Consider the following 15,019-nt stretch of genomic DNA (forward strand, 5'->3'; position numbering starts at 1 on the left):
ATGATTTAAAGGGCATAAAATATCTATTGCTTGACCTTTCAATGTTATTTGTCATTTCTACCTTTGTGAAAATAAAAATTTGATGAGGGAAATTCATATTTCTTTTCTTAACCTCTTATTTTATTATTTTTGTTTAATGTGGCTTTGGAGTAATTAGCATAAAATGAGATGTTACACTATGTAAAGGAAGATTGTCTTTAGAACTCACAGATTAAAAAGGACACAGTATAAAGTAGAACATGAAACTTGCTCTACAGATGAGGTAGAAAGAACATTAAAAAGGACAACTGCATTTCAAAAGACGTGATTATTTGACTCATAACTTTTAGTAGATAGGCATTTGTACTTTTCAAAAATATAGTATTTCTTAATTTATGTATTTTATAAATAAAATTTGAATTTTATTTCTATAAAATTACAATTTTCATCCTTCTGCACAGATATATAAGTCCGAGAAATAATTTTCTCCTGTTTGTAATAACTATTTACTAATCAATGCTGCACCATAAGCATTGATAGTAATTGAAGTTATTTTTTACAATTAAGCTTTATATAAATTTGGTTCAAATTTGCAAAAGTTTATTTTAATTTTAATTTTTATTTTGACCAAAGTGGGTTACAAATCTTTCACAATAATATTTTAGGTACATAGCGACATTGAATAAGGGGCATTCCCACCACCAATGTTGTTCTCCCTCCACTCCTGTTCCCAGCATCATCCCATATCACCCTCCTTTTCCCCCTGGGCTGCTAGTATAAGTGGTCCCCTCTGTGTCTAGTTTGTTATAGATTTGGGTATTGATTTTGTTGTTGTTGGCTTTCAATTTGGTTGGCTTTCATTGTTTTTATTTCTACTTAATGTTCATACAACTGTTTGGTCTTGGTACCCTCCATTATTTCCCCCTCAATTTGTGAGGCGGAACAATTTATGTAGTTCTGTTTAAAGGAAAGAAGAAAAAAAAAATGGGGCAAAAATCAAACAAGCAAAAAATGGGTGGAGTCCTTCTAGAGGCTATAAATATCAATTTAAGAGAAGAAAGGGAAAAAGGAAGAAAAACATAATAACAATACAAAAAAATAAAACAAAAATTTAAAAAATCAAACAAAAAACTGGAAAAGCACCACAGCAATAAAGACAATAGCCACACAATAACCATGGTCCTGAAATAAAAACAAATCAAAGCACAAAAAATATACCACGGAGAAAAACAAACAACAATAACAACCCCTCCAAAATAAAATTAATTTGGGCTCCTTTTTGTTTTTTTGTTTTTGTTTTTTTTGCATAGGCACAGTAAATATTGGCCTAAGGAGATACAGGAGAAACCCTGTATACTGTCATACATGTTCTTTTACTCTCCCCTAGGTCCTTTTGTAGTGTCTGGAAACTTTCTACTTTTATCATGGATGATTAAGTCAGGCCTCTGTAGCTAGAGATCTTGGTATTTGCACAGGTCAAAGGATAGAGCCTAGGATGGAGTCTTTCTTTACGGTTCTAGAAGTTCTGTTCCATTACTGTTGTTTTAATCAGTCTTCTGTAATTGGTGGTCTTGATTTTTGCCCCAAGCCTAGGATAGAGTCTTCCATTATTTTTCAGAAGATCTGCTCAGTTGCAGTTGTCTCAGTCAGACCTCTGGAATTAGAGATCTTGGTTGTTGTACAGATCATAAGCCTAAACCTAGATTAGGGTCTTTTTAATTGGTCCCAGGATAAGTTCTGCCCAGTCATGGTTGTCACAGTCAGTTTTCTGTAGATAGTGAACTTGGCTGCAAAAGTTTATTTTTAAAGAAAACATTTTTTTCTGTAATATACACTGTGATATTCATCAGAAAATACGCAGTGTTTAAATTGTATATTTTTCTTTTTTTTTTTTTTTGGTATCTTTCCATTTGTGTAGTGTATAGTATGTTAGTATTGAGGCAGGATTAGAGTATGGTTAAGAGTCCAATTTTTGTAGAAGAGCTATATGTGTCCAAATCTTAACTCTGCCATATATTTTATACATAGTGTTGACCCCTCAGGCTCTCTATTTTGTAATCTTTAAAACAATAAAGTTTCTATAAAGATTTATGAATTAATAGATGAGAAATGCTTAAGCAATATTAGGAGTTTGATGCATACCTTTCAAGTGTTTCTGCATCTTCATGTCTGGAGAAAGTCACTGTGGTACCTTTTATTTCTCCTTTGTATTATTCTATTGTTATACAATTTTATTATTATTAAAAATCTTCCAAGTGTTACTAAAGATGCTTTGCTAATTTTGACTCCTGAATAGTACATATGCTCTGAAATAACCCCAGATTAGAAATACAATAAGAAACATTCAAAACTGCTATTAAATTTAAAAACTGGGTTTTCTTGTTTTGTTTTGTTTTGTTTGGGCCAAATCCTGTGATGCTCAGGGGTTACTCCTGGTTATGCACTCTTGGTGTCCCATATGTACATATATACATACACATATATAACATATATGTATTTATTGGGCTGCACCACAAAGTTCAGGAGATATTCTGGACTCAGTGCTCAGGTGATACTCTCAGCACTGCTAGGAGATCTGTGGTGCCAAGAATCAAACCCAGATCTTTAACATACAGAACATGTACTCCAATCCTTTGAGCTATTTCACTGATCCTCATAAATAAATGTATTTTTACAATAAATTCATTAAGGTAAGTTTATATACCATAGTTTACTACTTAAATTTTATAATTCAAGGGTTATTCATATCACTATAATTAGTTCAAAAAATTGTATCACCATCCAAGAAAACTTACACTCTAGTACTCACTCCACACTCCCCTCTAATCACTTTATCTTGCAATTTCTTTTTTTTTCAGCTGATGAATTAATCAGTCCTAGAGACATTGATCCTATCCATCGCTACGTTCCACTACAGAATCAACGCAATGTAAGCATGAGGTTTTCCAACCAGGTAAAGAAATCTATTTATATTTCAATTTACATTCACCAAAGACATTTACATAGGATTTTTATTCTGGATGGGTTGTTTAATCTTTCTACACACAAAACTTCTTCCTCATCAGATTAGGTTTAGTTGTAGTAAAGGGTTATTTATTAATAAGGAAATGGTAGTCCAATGTGTCCAAGATTATTTCCATGTTAATAGTTTCATCTCTACAATAATTAAGTTTAAGGTATAAGGTGTACATATGAGTTTTAGAGAGACAAATGAGATCACATATTTTCTAAATAGTGTGGGTCCTGTGTTACTCAAGTTATCAGTTCCTGTTCTTGATGTTTTTAGTGCTATCTCGTGGCAGTACTGAGTGACTGATAGAATTGTTCTTAGCATGTTGTGGTATGGCAGTTAAAGGAATAGTTTTTTAATATTTATATATGTATATATATATGGCTTCAGTCTGTGTGGAATCCCATGATACCATAAATAATAATAATTATTTGAAGGATCTACAAGATCGATATTGATGTAAGTAAACCCTCAAGTATGAAATGATACCAGTAATAAGGATTGTTAAAATAAAAATGATACAGATTGTGGAGACTGCCTGAGGAGAAAGGGAATGAACCTGAGGTTGTGTTGAGATTTCAAGCAGTTAATGTTCATTTAGTGAGAAAAACATCATCATTGATAGGAAATGTACAATTGAAATGTTTCTTTTATTTAAAAAAACAAAAAAAGTTCAAAACTATAACACATATACATAGAAATAATTTTTCTATTGTTTAAATAGAAGGGATAGCCACCCAAATCTCTTATATTCTTTTATTGTTTCTCTTTTTCCCTTTTTTCTCCCTCTCTCTTTCTCTCTTTTTTGCTGGCCTTCAACTAAATATATTAGTATTTACTTTGGCTTATAAATGAGCAATTGTTTGAGAGATTAGTAAATAAACATTAATATTTTATCATGAATGAAACATCTCTGTTAATATGTTGTACTTTTATGGGACTGTTAGATCCTATTTAAGGTAGAAATTGTTTTTTGTTATCTTACTTATCAATGTCAGCATAACTATACAATTGCTACAGAATTGAGATAGGCAATTGTACTTGAAGAAATGATAAATAAGGATACATTTAACTTCCTATTACTGAGTGCTGTTATGTGTGACCCACTTTTATAGTGATGGAATCTCAGCTTTTCTTAGAAAATAAGGTCATATATTAGAGGTGCAGAAACAGGAACAGTGTCCATAAAAGAGCTTGACTAACAAAATAAACAATTTAAATAGGTATTTCATGGTTGGTAAATAGAAACATGGTTGTGGATTCTGTGTGTTTTTGACATATTCATGCAACTATTCTTACCACTTAGGAAACCTTAACAAGCCTTAACGGTTTTATTTGTTTTATTAAAATTGCATTCTAATGGATCCAAAGCTGTAATACTTAGGGTTTTTATAGCACAAGGACAGAGGATAAAATCAATAAAAGCATAACTGGGAAGTTCTGAGGCCCAGGTACAAGCTTCTAAGTGTCCTCCCCCTGTAGAATAGTGTGATTCACAATTACCCAGTAACAAGGTTTGGCAACTCATTCAAAATGTTACCAACCAGGGAAACTTGCTCACACGTGCATGCAGCATTTTACTGGGGTCACTAACGTAGCATAATGACCTCCATTACTCAATTTTAATACCCCTAGAGGGAAAACAGATAGTCACCATAAACCACATTGCTTGCACAAACCATCTGGATCAACTGATACCAATGTTGCAAGGCAACAAAAAAAACCTCTTACCTAACAATATCCCCAAAAGCCATGGCAGGTCCATGCTGAAGACACGGCTTTGATAAGAATGTTGAGGGTTTAAATAATCTTACCCTGTTTAATCAAATCATCCCTTTACATGAATGTTAGGTACAAAGGAAGTTTTAAATTCAGAAGGAGAAATGAATCCTGAATTGAACACAGAGCAAGAAATAAGCCTTTGCCACCAAAAATACATGCAAACAAACTCTTCTAACCATTAAACAATGGCTCCCTTTATTCTCCTTCCAACTTCTAAAACCTCTTCTCTACTTTGTATCTTTATGAATTCACCCATTCAAAGTATTCACATAAGTGGAATCATACAATATTTTCTTTTTTTATTTCCACAAAGTATAATGTCCAGATGAATTTTTCTCATTAACATCGTGTTTCTCTTTCAACTTGCTCTTTTCTTTTTTAGTACTTTATTCTTTTCACTTTGTCATGTAACTGTGACTCACTTTTATCCGTATATATCCTAGTGTGATTAGTGGTCAGAATATTCTTACTGTTTTAAGTAGTCTCCTTCCCTCACCACTGCAAAAAGAGGTAAGATAAGGCACATGTGTTTGAGAGTATTGTTTTTCACAGAATCTCATGGGAACAAAGTAAATCTTTATCATCATCAAATGCTAGAATGTGAAGGGTTTTAACTTTCAGGGAGAAGGAGAGGTAGAGGGAAGGGTAGAGGGAGGGGGAGGGGAGGAGAGGGGAGGGGAGGGGAGGGGAGGGGAGGGGAGGGGAGGGGAGGGGAGGGGAGGGGAGAGGAAAGAAAGGAGATACAGCCAAAATCAAGAAGAGACATGGCCAGGAGTAGAAAAAGTGTTGAGTTCTGTCCAATCTACTCCAACTGCTAGAACTAACTGCTTTAAGACATCTCTCAGCTTTCTCGGGAAGGGGCTTTTAGAAGTCTCTGGCCAATAGCAGTCTGAGAAGCTCTTAACTCTTTAGCCAATGAGGAGATCCGAAAAGGGAGGTAGCAGTTGGAGTTGCTCTGTCTTAAAGGGGCAGACCCCTTATACAGCCAACACTTAATGTGGAGTAAGTTTGTGTGTGTGTGTGTGTGTGTGTGTGTGTGTGTGTGTGTGTGTGTGTGTGTGTGTGTGTGGTTTTTGGGTCACACCCAGCAATGCTCAGAAGTTCCTCCTGGCTCTACGCTCAGAAACCGCTCCTGGCAAGCTCAGAGGATCATATGGGATGCCAGGATTCGAACCACCATCCTTCTGCATGCAAGGCAAATGCCTTACCTCCATGCTATCTCTCTGGCCCCAAGAATTTTTTAAATAATATTTTTATTTGAACACTGTGATTACAAACATGATTGTAGTTGGGTTTAAGTCATAAAAGAACTCCCCCTTCATCGGTACAACATTCCCCACCACCAATGTCACCCATTTCCCTCTTCCCCCACCCTCTACTTGTATTTGAGAAAGGCATTCTACTTCTCTCACTTAACATTGCCATGGTAGTTATTAGTGTACTTATTTCTCTAACTGCACTTAACATTGTTTGCGGTGAGCTTCATGTCGTGAACAGGTCCTTCCGGCCTCATCCCTGGGCATTATTACAATAATGTCTTTTATTTTTCTTAAAAACATAGATGAGTGAGACTATTCTGCATCTATCTCTATCTCTCTGGCTTATTTCACTCATCATAACAGTTTCCATGTCAATATATACAAGAAAATTTGATAATTTCATCTTTCCTAACAGTTGCATAATATTCCATTATGTATATGTACCACTGTTTCTTTAGCCACACATCTATTGTCAATCATCTGGGTTATTTGTAGATTCTGACTATTGTGAATAGAGCTGCAATAAATATAGGTGTACAAAAGGCATTTTTGTATTGTGATTTTTGTGTACCTAGGGTATGATCCTAGGATTAGTATAGGTGGACCATATGGGATCTCAATTTCCAGTTTTTGAGGAATCTCCATACATTTTGTTTTCCACAAAGCCTGGACTATACAGCATTCCCACCAGCAATGATTGAGAGTTCTTTTCTCCCCACATCCCTGCCATCTCTGATTGTTCTTGTTCTTTGCAATGTGTGCCAGTTTCTGTGGCATGAGATGGTACCTCATTGTTGTTTGATTTGCATCTCCCTGATGATTAGTAATGTGGAGCAATTTTTCATGTGCTTTTTGGCCATTTGAATTTCTTCCTTGAGAAATTTTTTGTTCATTTCTTTTCATCATTTTCTGATGGGGTTAGATTTTTTTTTTGTTAAGTTCTATCAGTATATCTTAAATATTAGCTCCTTGTCTGAGGGTATTGGGTGAATAGCTTCTACCATTTTGTGGATGAGTTTTGTGTCTTAAGCACTATTTCTTTTGAAGTGCAGAGTTTATCAGCTTAATATAGTCCCATCTACTTATCTCTACTTTCACTTGTTTGAAGAATACTGCTTCCTCCTTTCAGATGCCTTTAGTCTCAATGTCATGGAGTGTTTTACCTAGATGATGTTCTGTATACCTATGGTTTCTACCTTTGTGGTGTGTTCAGCCTGATCTATACTTTCTTTGAGTTCTTTGTACATCCTCCATATTTCTTCTCTAAACCCTTATCTGAAAGGCTAATTAGGTGGCTGGAACTTTCTGGGTTATCAGAGCTGCCATCTTCATTCTCTATGCATGGTATTATCCTGCATTGTTTCCCTATTGTCACACTTGTAGTGTGTTTTTTTCTAAATGTTATGGTAGGGTTCATTGCCTAGAAGAAGCACATGGCCGCAAAGCAATGCTAACTGGTCTCACTTCTCTGGCTCCAACCTTTGTGGGTGGACAGCTCACCTCTGAAAAAGTATCCTCAGGGAACTGTCTGAATGGAGAAGATCAAAGTTCAGGACACAGGAGTGTTGAGAAGATAGTCCAGAATGGCTGCCTGCTGTACTTCAGAGTGCCACTGTAAGAATTTATCATAGCCAGTTTATTCAATATATTGAGAGGATTAAAAAAAAGCCAACAAACTTTATTGGTTTGGACTTTGGTCTTCAGTTCTATATCACACTGCAGTTCTATTACTTGCCTCAAATGTACCTGCGAAATTACCACTCTGGTAAACCACTATTTAGTGGATCAATTATCATATTTATAACAGTATTTTTGTGATGCTCTAATTATAGTATGTACACATTAGTTTGTAATTATATATTAGCTTGTAACTATATGACTGTAGTATGGGGTAAAACAGCTTTCTCTTCTCAAGGCACTATAATTTGCCAACTTTTACTCTAGAATAATAAAAAATATTTTATTGGATGGTCTTCTATATTTGTTTTGTTTTGTTTTGTTTTGGGAGGTCACACCTGGTAGTGCTCAGGGGTTACTCCTGGCTCTATGCTCAAAAATCACTTCTGGCAGGCTTGGGGCATCCCATATGGGATGCTGGGTTTTGAACCACCGTTTTTCTGCATGCAAGGCAAATGCCCTACCTCCATGCTATCTCTCTGGCCCTTTCTATAGTTTTATTGATATGGTTTTATGCTTTTTACTTTTAAAAAATACCTATATCATCATTTCTGGCAGAGTATGATGAAGGGTGAGAAGTGAATAAGCATATCCATTTGTATCTAGGACAAGCCTTATTTTTTTAAATAAATTTTTATTCTGACCAAAGTGCATTACAAATCTTTCACAGTAATATTGATGGTAAATAGTGACAATGAATGAGGGGCATTCCTCATTGTTGTCCTCCCTCCACCCCTGTTCCCAGCATGCATCCCATATCTCCCTCCTCTACCCCCCAGAATACTAGTGTAACTGATCTCCACTTTACAGCTTGTTGTAGATTGGGTATCTATTCTGTTGTCATTGACTTTGGGTTTGGTGTTCAAGTCTGATTATTTTTTATTTCCACTAGATGTTCATGTGACTGGTCCTGGTATCATCCTCCCCCCCTCAATTTATGAGGCTGAATGATTCAAGTTATGTGATTCTGTTGGAGATAAAAAGGATAAGAAAGGGAAAAGAAAAAATTTGGTAGCAACTACCAAAAAAAAAAGAAAAGAAAAGAAAAGAAAAGAAAAAGAAAAAAATGCACCCAGCAATAAAAGTCACCAAATAATAATAACCACAAGAGTAAAAAAGAAAAAAAAATGTGGAATAAAAAAAGAAGGGAAATAATATCAAAAACAAACAAAACATAACAAAACAAGAAAAAGAGGGAGTGCTGGAGTGGCAGGGTTTGGTGTTCTTCCACTTTTTTATTTTTGTATAGGCACAGTAAGAATTGGGGAAGAAAGGGAATTCCTGTGGCCTAAGAGATTCAGGGTTTCTCCGCCCTTGAAGCATACTATCATGGGAACAACCATACATATTCATTTCCACATCCCAAGGGCTTTTTTGTGGTGCCAGGAAACTTTCCTCTCAGTTGTGGATGAGAAAATCAGGCCACTGTATCTAGAGATCTTGGTATTTGCACAGGTCATAGAACAAGGTCTAGGATAGTCTCTTTAGGGTTCTAAAAGTTCTGTTCCATCATTTTTGTTGTGCTCAGTCTTCTGTAACAAGTGCTCCCTGTTTTTGCTCAGTTCCTAAGCCAAAGCCTAGGATATTACAGTTCCAAAGGTTCTGGTCAGTCTCTGTTGTCCAAGTTGGGCCTCTGTAATAAGAAATCTTGGGGGCCGGTGAGGTGGCGCTAGAGGTAAGGTGTCTGCCTTGCAAGCGCTAGCCAAGGAAGGACCGCGGTTCGATCCCCCGGCATCCCATATGGTCCCCCCAAGCCAGGGGCAGTTTCTGAGCACTTAGCCAGGAGTAACCCCTGAGCATTAAACGGGTGTGGCCCAATAAAACAAACAAAAAAAAAGAAATCTTGATTTTTGCAAGAGTCCTTGGCTACAGTCTAGGGTAGGGTTTTCCTTATTGGTCTCAAGGTAAGTTCTGCCCAGTCACGGTTGTCAAAGTCAGTTTTCTGTAGTTAGTGCTCTTGGTTTTTGCACAGAGCAAAGGATGATATATCTTCTGATTTCCACTTACTGATAGGTGATGTGATAGGATAACCTGGTCTTAGTTCAAGTTGTCATTTCCTCGTTGTCCACATTGTCATATCAACCACAAGTTGGTGCCAGAACAATGTTAAAAAACCTCTCAATGGAGCTTAGTTCCTGGTGTTGTTGCGGGGAGCTGTATCAGTTCTATGTCTGGGATCTGGGGTTTGGGATTGGACTAACACTGTCCAATTTCATGGAGACTGAGTTGTATCCACATGACTCATGTTCAGGATGGGAGGCACCCTTGTGTTATTAAAAGTGTGAGTTCTTATCCCTAGAAGATAAGATCTTGTTTCTGTGTCTATGGTTTCCCCCTTTTTACTGTGCCTATACAAAAGCATATGGTGTCATATTATATTGCTGGTACTATTTGGGTAAGGATGACAAGGCCTTACTTTTTATGTTTGAGATTTTCCCCAGTTTTGTTGTCATTTCTTCAGTTACGTTCCGTGCTTTTTCAATTTTTATACATGACACAGGGATATGAACATTGTAAGAGTCCATTAAACATTTGTGGTAGCTCCAAACAGATGCAAACCAAGTTAATTAAACACTAAAATTGTCATACTGTCTGGCTAAGAATAATTTCAAAGACTGTAATTTACCAATCTGTTTTGTTTTTTTTTCTATCTTCTGGTAAAGGCTTTTTTCTAAGTTCTGCTTTATGGAGGTGTTATGCAGGTCATCGTCCAGCTCACTAATTCTATTCTTAGCATCTGTTACTCTTCTGGTGAGGCTTCCTACATTAGTTTTTTTATTTCTCCTACCAAGTTCTTTATACCTGTTATTTCAGTTTGAATATTTCTCATTTCTACTGTTACATTCTTTTGAGTATTATTGGCTTGGGCTTTTGACCTGTGGTTTCTTTGAGTTCTTCGAATATTCTCCACATTTTCTTACTGAATTCGTTATAGAAGACTGATTTTTTTTTCTTTTTTTGGTTTTTGGTTTTTGGGCCACACCCAGTGATGCTCAGGGGTTACTCCTGCTATATGCTCAGAATGCTCTACTGCTTGTGTCACCACTCTAGCCCCTAGAAGAGTGATTTCTTATCAGAAACTGATAACAGATAGCTGATGTTAGTTGATTCCTTGAAACTACCATCTTTATTCACTAAGAGTGGTAAAGATCTGCACTGTCTTCTCATTGTGACCTTTTTAATTTGGTAGTGTTTTTATATTGTTGTGAGGCTCCTTGCTTAGAAGAAATGTGCAGCCATGGAGCAAAGCAGAGTAGCCACGCTCCTCTCTTGGTGTACTAGAATGAGTTCACAATGTCCCTTTTAATTCCAAAAAGTGTCACCATACCTGCTGGTCTCTGGTCTTGCTTGTATTAAGGCCATTCTTTTCTCAGGGCTCAAGAATCTTAGTTCAAAATGCAGGCTGGACTCAAGGCCTTGCTTTGGTCACCCAGGAGGGATGGCCAGGGCAGGTTGAAAAGATGTCTACTGAGGGCTCCCCTACCTCACTTTACTGCTGAATATCTCAACCCTCTTGTCTTAACAATTGTGCCACTGATGCTTGCCTACCCTTGGCCTGGCTCACTCCCTTTGCACTAATGCCTGTACTAGCAGATGGGCCACTACCATATTTCACAATTCCTAGCCCTGCTGCAGGACTAAATTAGGGTGCCAAACTCTCCTGTCTCTGGGAACACCTTTGTATAGGTTTTCCAGCACTGCCATTTTTCCAAAGCTGCCCCGCAGCTGCCATGTTTTTCTCCGGAAATTTTAGGGGTTTGGAGATTTCATGCTTGAGGTTGAGTTCATACAAGGACAAATTACTCTTGGCTAGAGACAAGGAATCTCTAGGGTCCTCTACACTCCTGCCACTGCAGCCACTATTGCTGCTGTAGTCTTTCTGCCATTTTCCAAGGTCTGTCACTAAACTGTCCTATTGTCTATCTTTTGTTCTTTTGGAGGGCGGGGCACACTGGGCAGTATTTTGACTTTAGTATTTTGTCTCCTCGTCAGTCTCGGGGTCCATCTGTTGTGCTAGAGATTCATACTTGGATCGTAACATGTAAAGCTAGTACTTACCTTCTGTACCTCTCTGGCCCTATCCTTTATTTTAAAAATAGAGTATTTCCTTACTTTTATATTATATATATTATATTTTATATCCTACATTTGATTTCATGAATAAATATTATACAAAGAACTATGTAATATTTTGTATAAAGAACAATGTAGGGGCCAGAGAGATAGCATAGCGGTAGGGCATTTGCCTTGCATTCAGAAGGATGGTGGTTTGAATCCCGGTATCCCATATGGTCCCCCGTGCCTGCCAGGAGTAACTACCCTGAGCACTGCTGGGTGTGACCCAAACCCCCACCCCCCAAAAAAAGAAAAGAAAAAAATGTAAAATATTATCTTATATAATTATTCCATAAAAATAGATCATGTGGGTTGGAATCTGTGCATTAGGCCTAATTTTTTTTATAATTTTGTGCATAGTTTGTGCTATAACACTTGCTCTTTCTTATAGTTGATATATATAGACATATATATATATAGTTGATATATATCAACAGTTATAGATAGATAGATAGATAGATAGATAGATAGATAGATGATAGATAGATAGATAGATAGATATCCTGACAGGACTTCTTTGAAAGTGTCTTATTTTTTATCTTCTGCTAGCTTAGTTTGGTATTGATAGTTGGGGGAAAAATGTGTGATATATAAGAATAATCATTATTGTTTGTGCTTGGATTCTGTAAATTGTGTGCAAAATATTATATGCTTATTATGCCAAATTTTGGCATTTTTCTGAAATAAGTATTATTCATTTTATAGGTACATATTGTCAGAGTTTATAAAATATAACTTTTTAAAATATATATTTTATTTTTAATCATAGTGGCTTATATATATTTCACAATACTATTTTACGTACATATTAACATTGAGTCAGGGAAATTATCATCACCGAATTGTCCTCCCTCCACCCCTGTTCCCATCCTGCCTCCCATATCCCCAACCCTCACCCCCCGCGCTTCTAGAATGAGTGGTCCTGCCGTGTCTAGCTTAATATTTAGTGATCATACAACTGTTTGGTCTTGGTACACTCCATTATTTCCCCCTCTATTTGGGAGGTGGGACTAGATAGTTCAAGTTATGTGCTTTTGTTTGAAGAAGAGAAAAGCAATAAAATGGGGTAAAAATCAAATACGCCAAAAATGGGCAGAGTCCTTCTAGAGGCTCTCATTCTCGGTTTGAAAGACGAAAGGGAAAAAGAAAGTGAAACACCACAACAATACAAAAAGAAATATCAAATAAAATATTCAGTGATCCCTTCAGCAATAAAGATAAGCACCACATAATAGCAATGGTCTTGAAGTAAAAAACATGACAGAACAGAAAAAGGAAGAGGAAAGAAGAAAGAAAAATAAATAAAAAAATGGAAACAACAACTTTAATATTTATACCAAAACAAAAATGTCAACAAAAAATAGATAAATAAATAAAATTATTTTGTGCTTTTTTTTCCCTATGCATAGGCACAGTAAATATTGGGGACATTAGAAAAGGAATTCCCTTAGCCTAAGAAGTACAGGGTTTCTCCATCCTTGAAGTATACTGTCATGAAATTAACTATAGACTCCCTTCCTGTTCATTTACACTCCCCTTGGTGCTTTTGTGGTGTATGGAAGACTTCTGCTCTGTCTTTGGTGATAAAATCAGACCTCTGTATCTAGAGATCTCGGTATCTGCACAGGTCAAGGAGTGGAACTTACGATGAAGTCTTTCTTTGTGGTTCTAGAAGTTCTATTCCCTCAGTGTCATTTTAATCCATCTTCTGTAGTTGGTGGTCTTGGTCATTGTGCTGATCCTAGGATGGAGCCTGGGATAGAGTCTTTCATTATGCTTCCAGAAGACCCGTTCAGTTGCAATTGTCTCAGTCAGACCTCTGGAATTAGAGATCATGGTTGTTGTATGTTGCAAGTCAGGCACCTGATGAGATTGACTGATGGAGGGATGGAGGATGAGGCCTTTCTCCTCCAGCTCGGACCCCGCATCTATTACCCTGATCAGCCAGTGGTTCTGAGGAGAATGTGGTGGGAAGAAAGCCAACAGGCAGTCAAGCTTCTGAAGAAAACAGCTCTTTATTCCGTGAAGAGGCCGAAGCCAAAAGACCTAAGAATAGGCCTCAGGAAAAAAGCCCCTCATCTTCCACAGACCCTTGCTTTTATGCCCCAAAATCAGGTACTACCCAATGGTGGGATCAGATACCACCCAATGGTGGGAGCAGAATCAGATACCACCCTAAGATGGGAGCAGAATGCCAGGTCATATCCTAGGATAGGGCACAATCACCATCAGGTAGGGTCAGTAACATAATAATCCCATAAAAATGTTTACATACACAACAGTTGTACAGGTCGTAGATCAAAGCCTAGTCTAGGGCTTTTTTTATTGGTCCCAGGATACATACTGCCCGGTCAAGGTTGTATCAGCCAATCATCTGTAGGTAGCGATCTTGGCTTTTGCACAGGTCAAAGGGTGGCAGGTCTTCTGTTTTTGTCTTATCGTTAGCTGGTGAGGTAGGACAACCTGCTCTTAGATCAAGTTGTTCCCATTTCCTCGTTGTCAGGATATCATATTAGAGTTGGCACTTGTTGGTGTCCGAGCCATATTAAGGATGCCCCAGAGGGGTTTTGGTTCCTGGAGCTTTTGTGGAGAACTGTGTCATTTCTATGCCTGGGATCCAGGGGTCAAGGCTGAACAGTTGGTGTCTAATCACCTGGGGTCTAAGTTGGGTCCACATGACATATTTTCAAGGTGGGAGGTGTCCCTGTATAAAATGTAACTTTTTAAAGAAATTATAATGTTTTACAACAATTTGTAAATTGTCAAGTAGCAGAACCAATGAATGTACTTCTGAAAAAGGAGGAGTGGGCATCAATTATATTGAAGCATTGATTTTCTTAATTGTGTGAATAAATTAACAGAGAACTTATTTCTAAGCACCTTTCTTTGTAGAACATCACATAAAGAAGGTAGCAATTATATTCTAGGACACATAGAGGCTTATGGTTGATCTCTAAAATCAAAACACAAAGATTTCCTATCGTTGCTAATTGTATACAGGAGTGGAATTAATCGCATATCACAATGATAATGTTAAAGGGGTCTATTTGTCATCTTTTTTCTTTTTCCTTTTCATTAGTGTGACACCAACTCCCAAAATTAGTAATTTCACTATGGATTTATTTTTATACAAAGAACATTTTTTAGGATATTATTTGAGTGTTCACTAATGCTCTTTTTTTTCATTTTAACATAT

The 15,019-nt window shown here is 36.9% G+C and overlaps 1 protein-coding gene across 1 annotated transcript in view; it reads left to right on the top strand.

Moving 5' to 3' along the window:
• Positions 1 to 15,019, top strand: part of PHKB (phosphorylase kinase regulatory subunit beta) — a 273,872-nt gene that overhangs the window by 146,969 nt on the left and 111,884 nt on the right. The window contains exon 14 of the mRNA XM_049786246.1: positions 2,838 to 2,932. Within this exon, the coding sequence (XP_049642203.1) occupies positions 2,838 to 2,932 (95 nt within the window). The remainder of the gene's footprint in view (positions 1 to 2,837; positions 2,933 to 15,019) is intronic.

This window comes from Suncus etruscus, chromosome 14 (genome assembly GCF_024139225.1).
Source record: "Suncus etruscus isolate mSunEtr1 chromosome 14, mSunEtr1.pri.cur, whole genome shotgun sequence".
NCBI lineage: Eukaryota > Metazoa > Chordata > Mammalia > Eulipotyphla > Soricidae > Suncus > Suncus etruscus.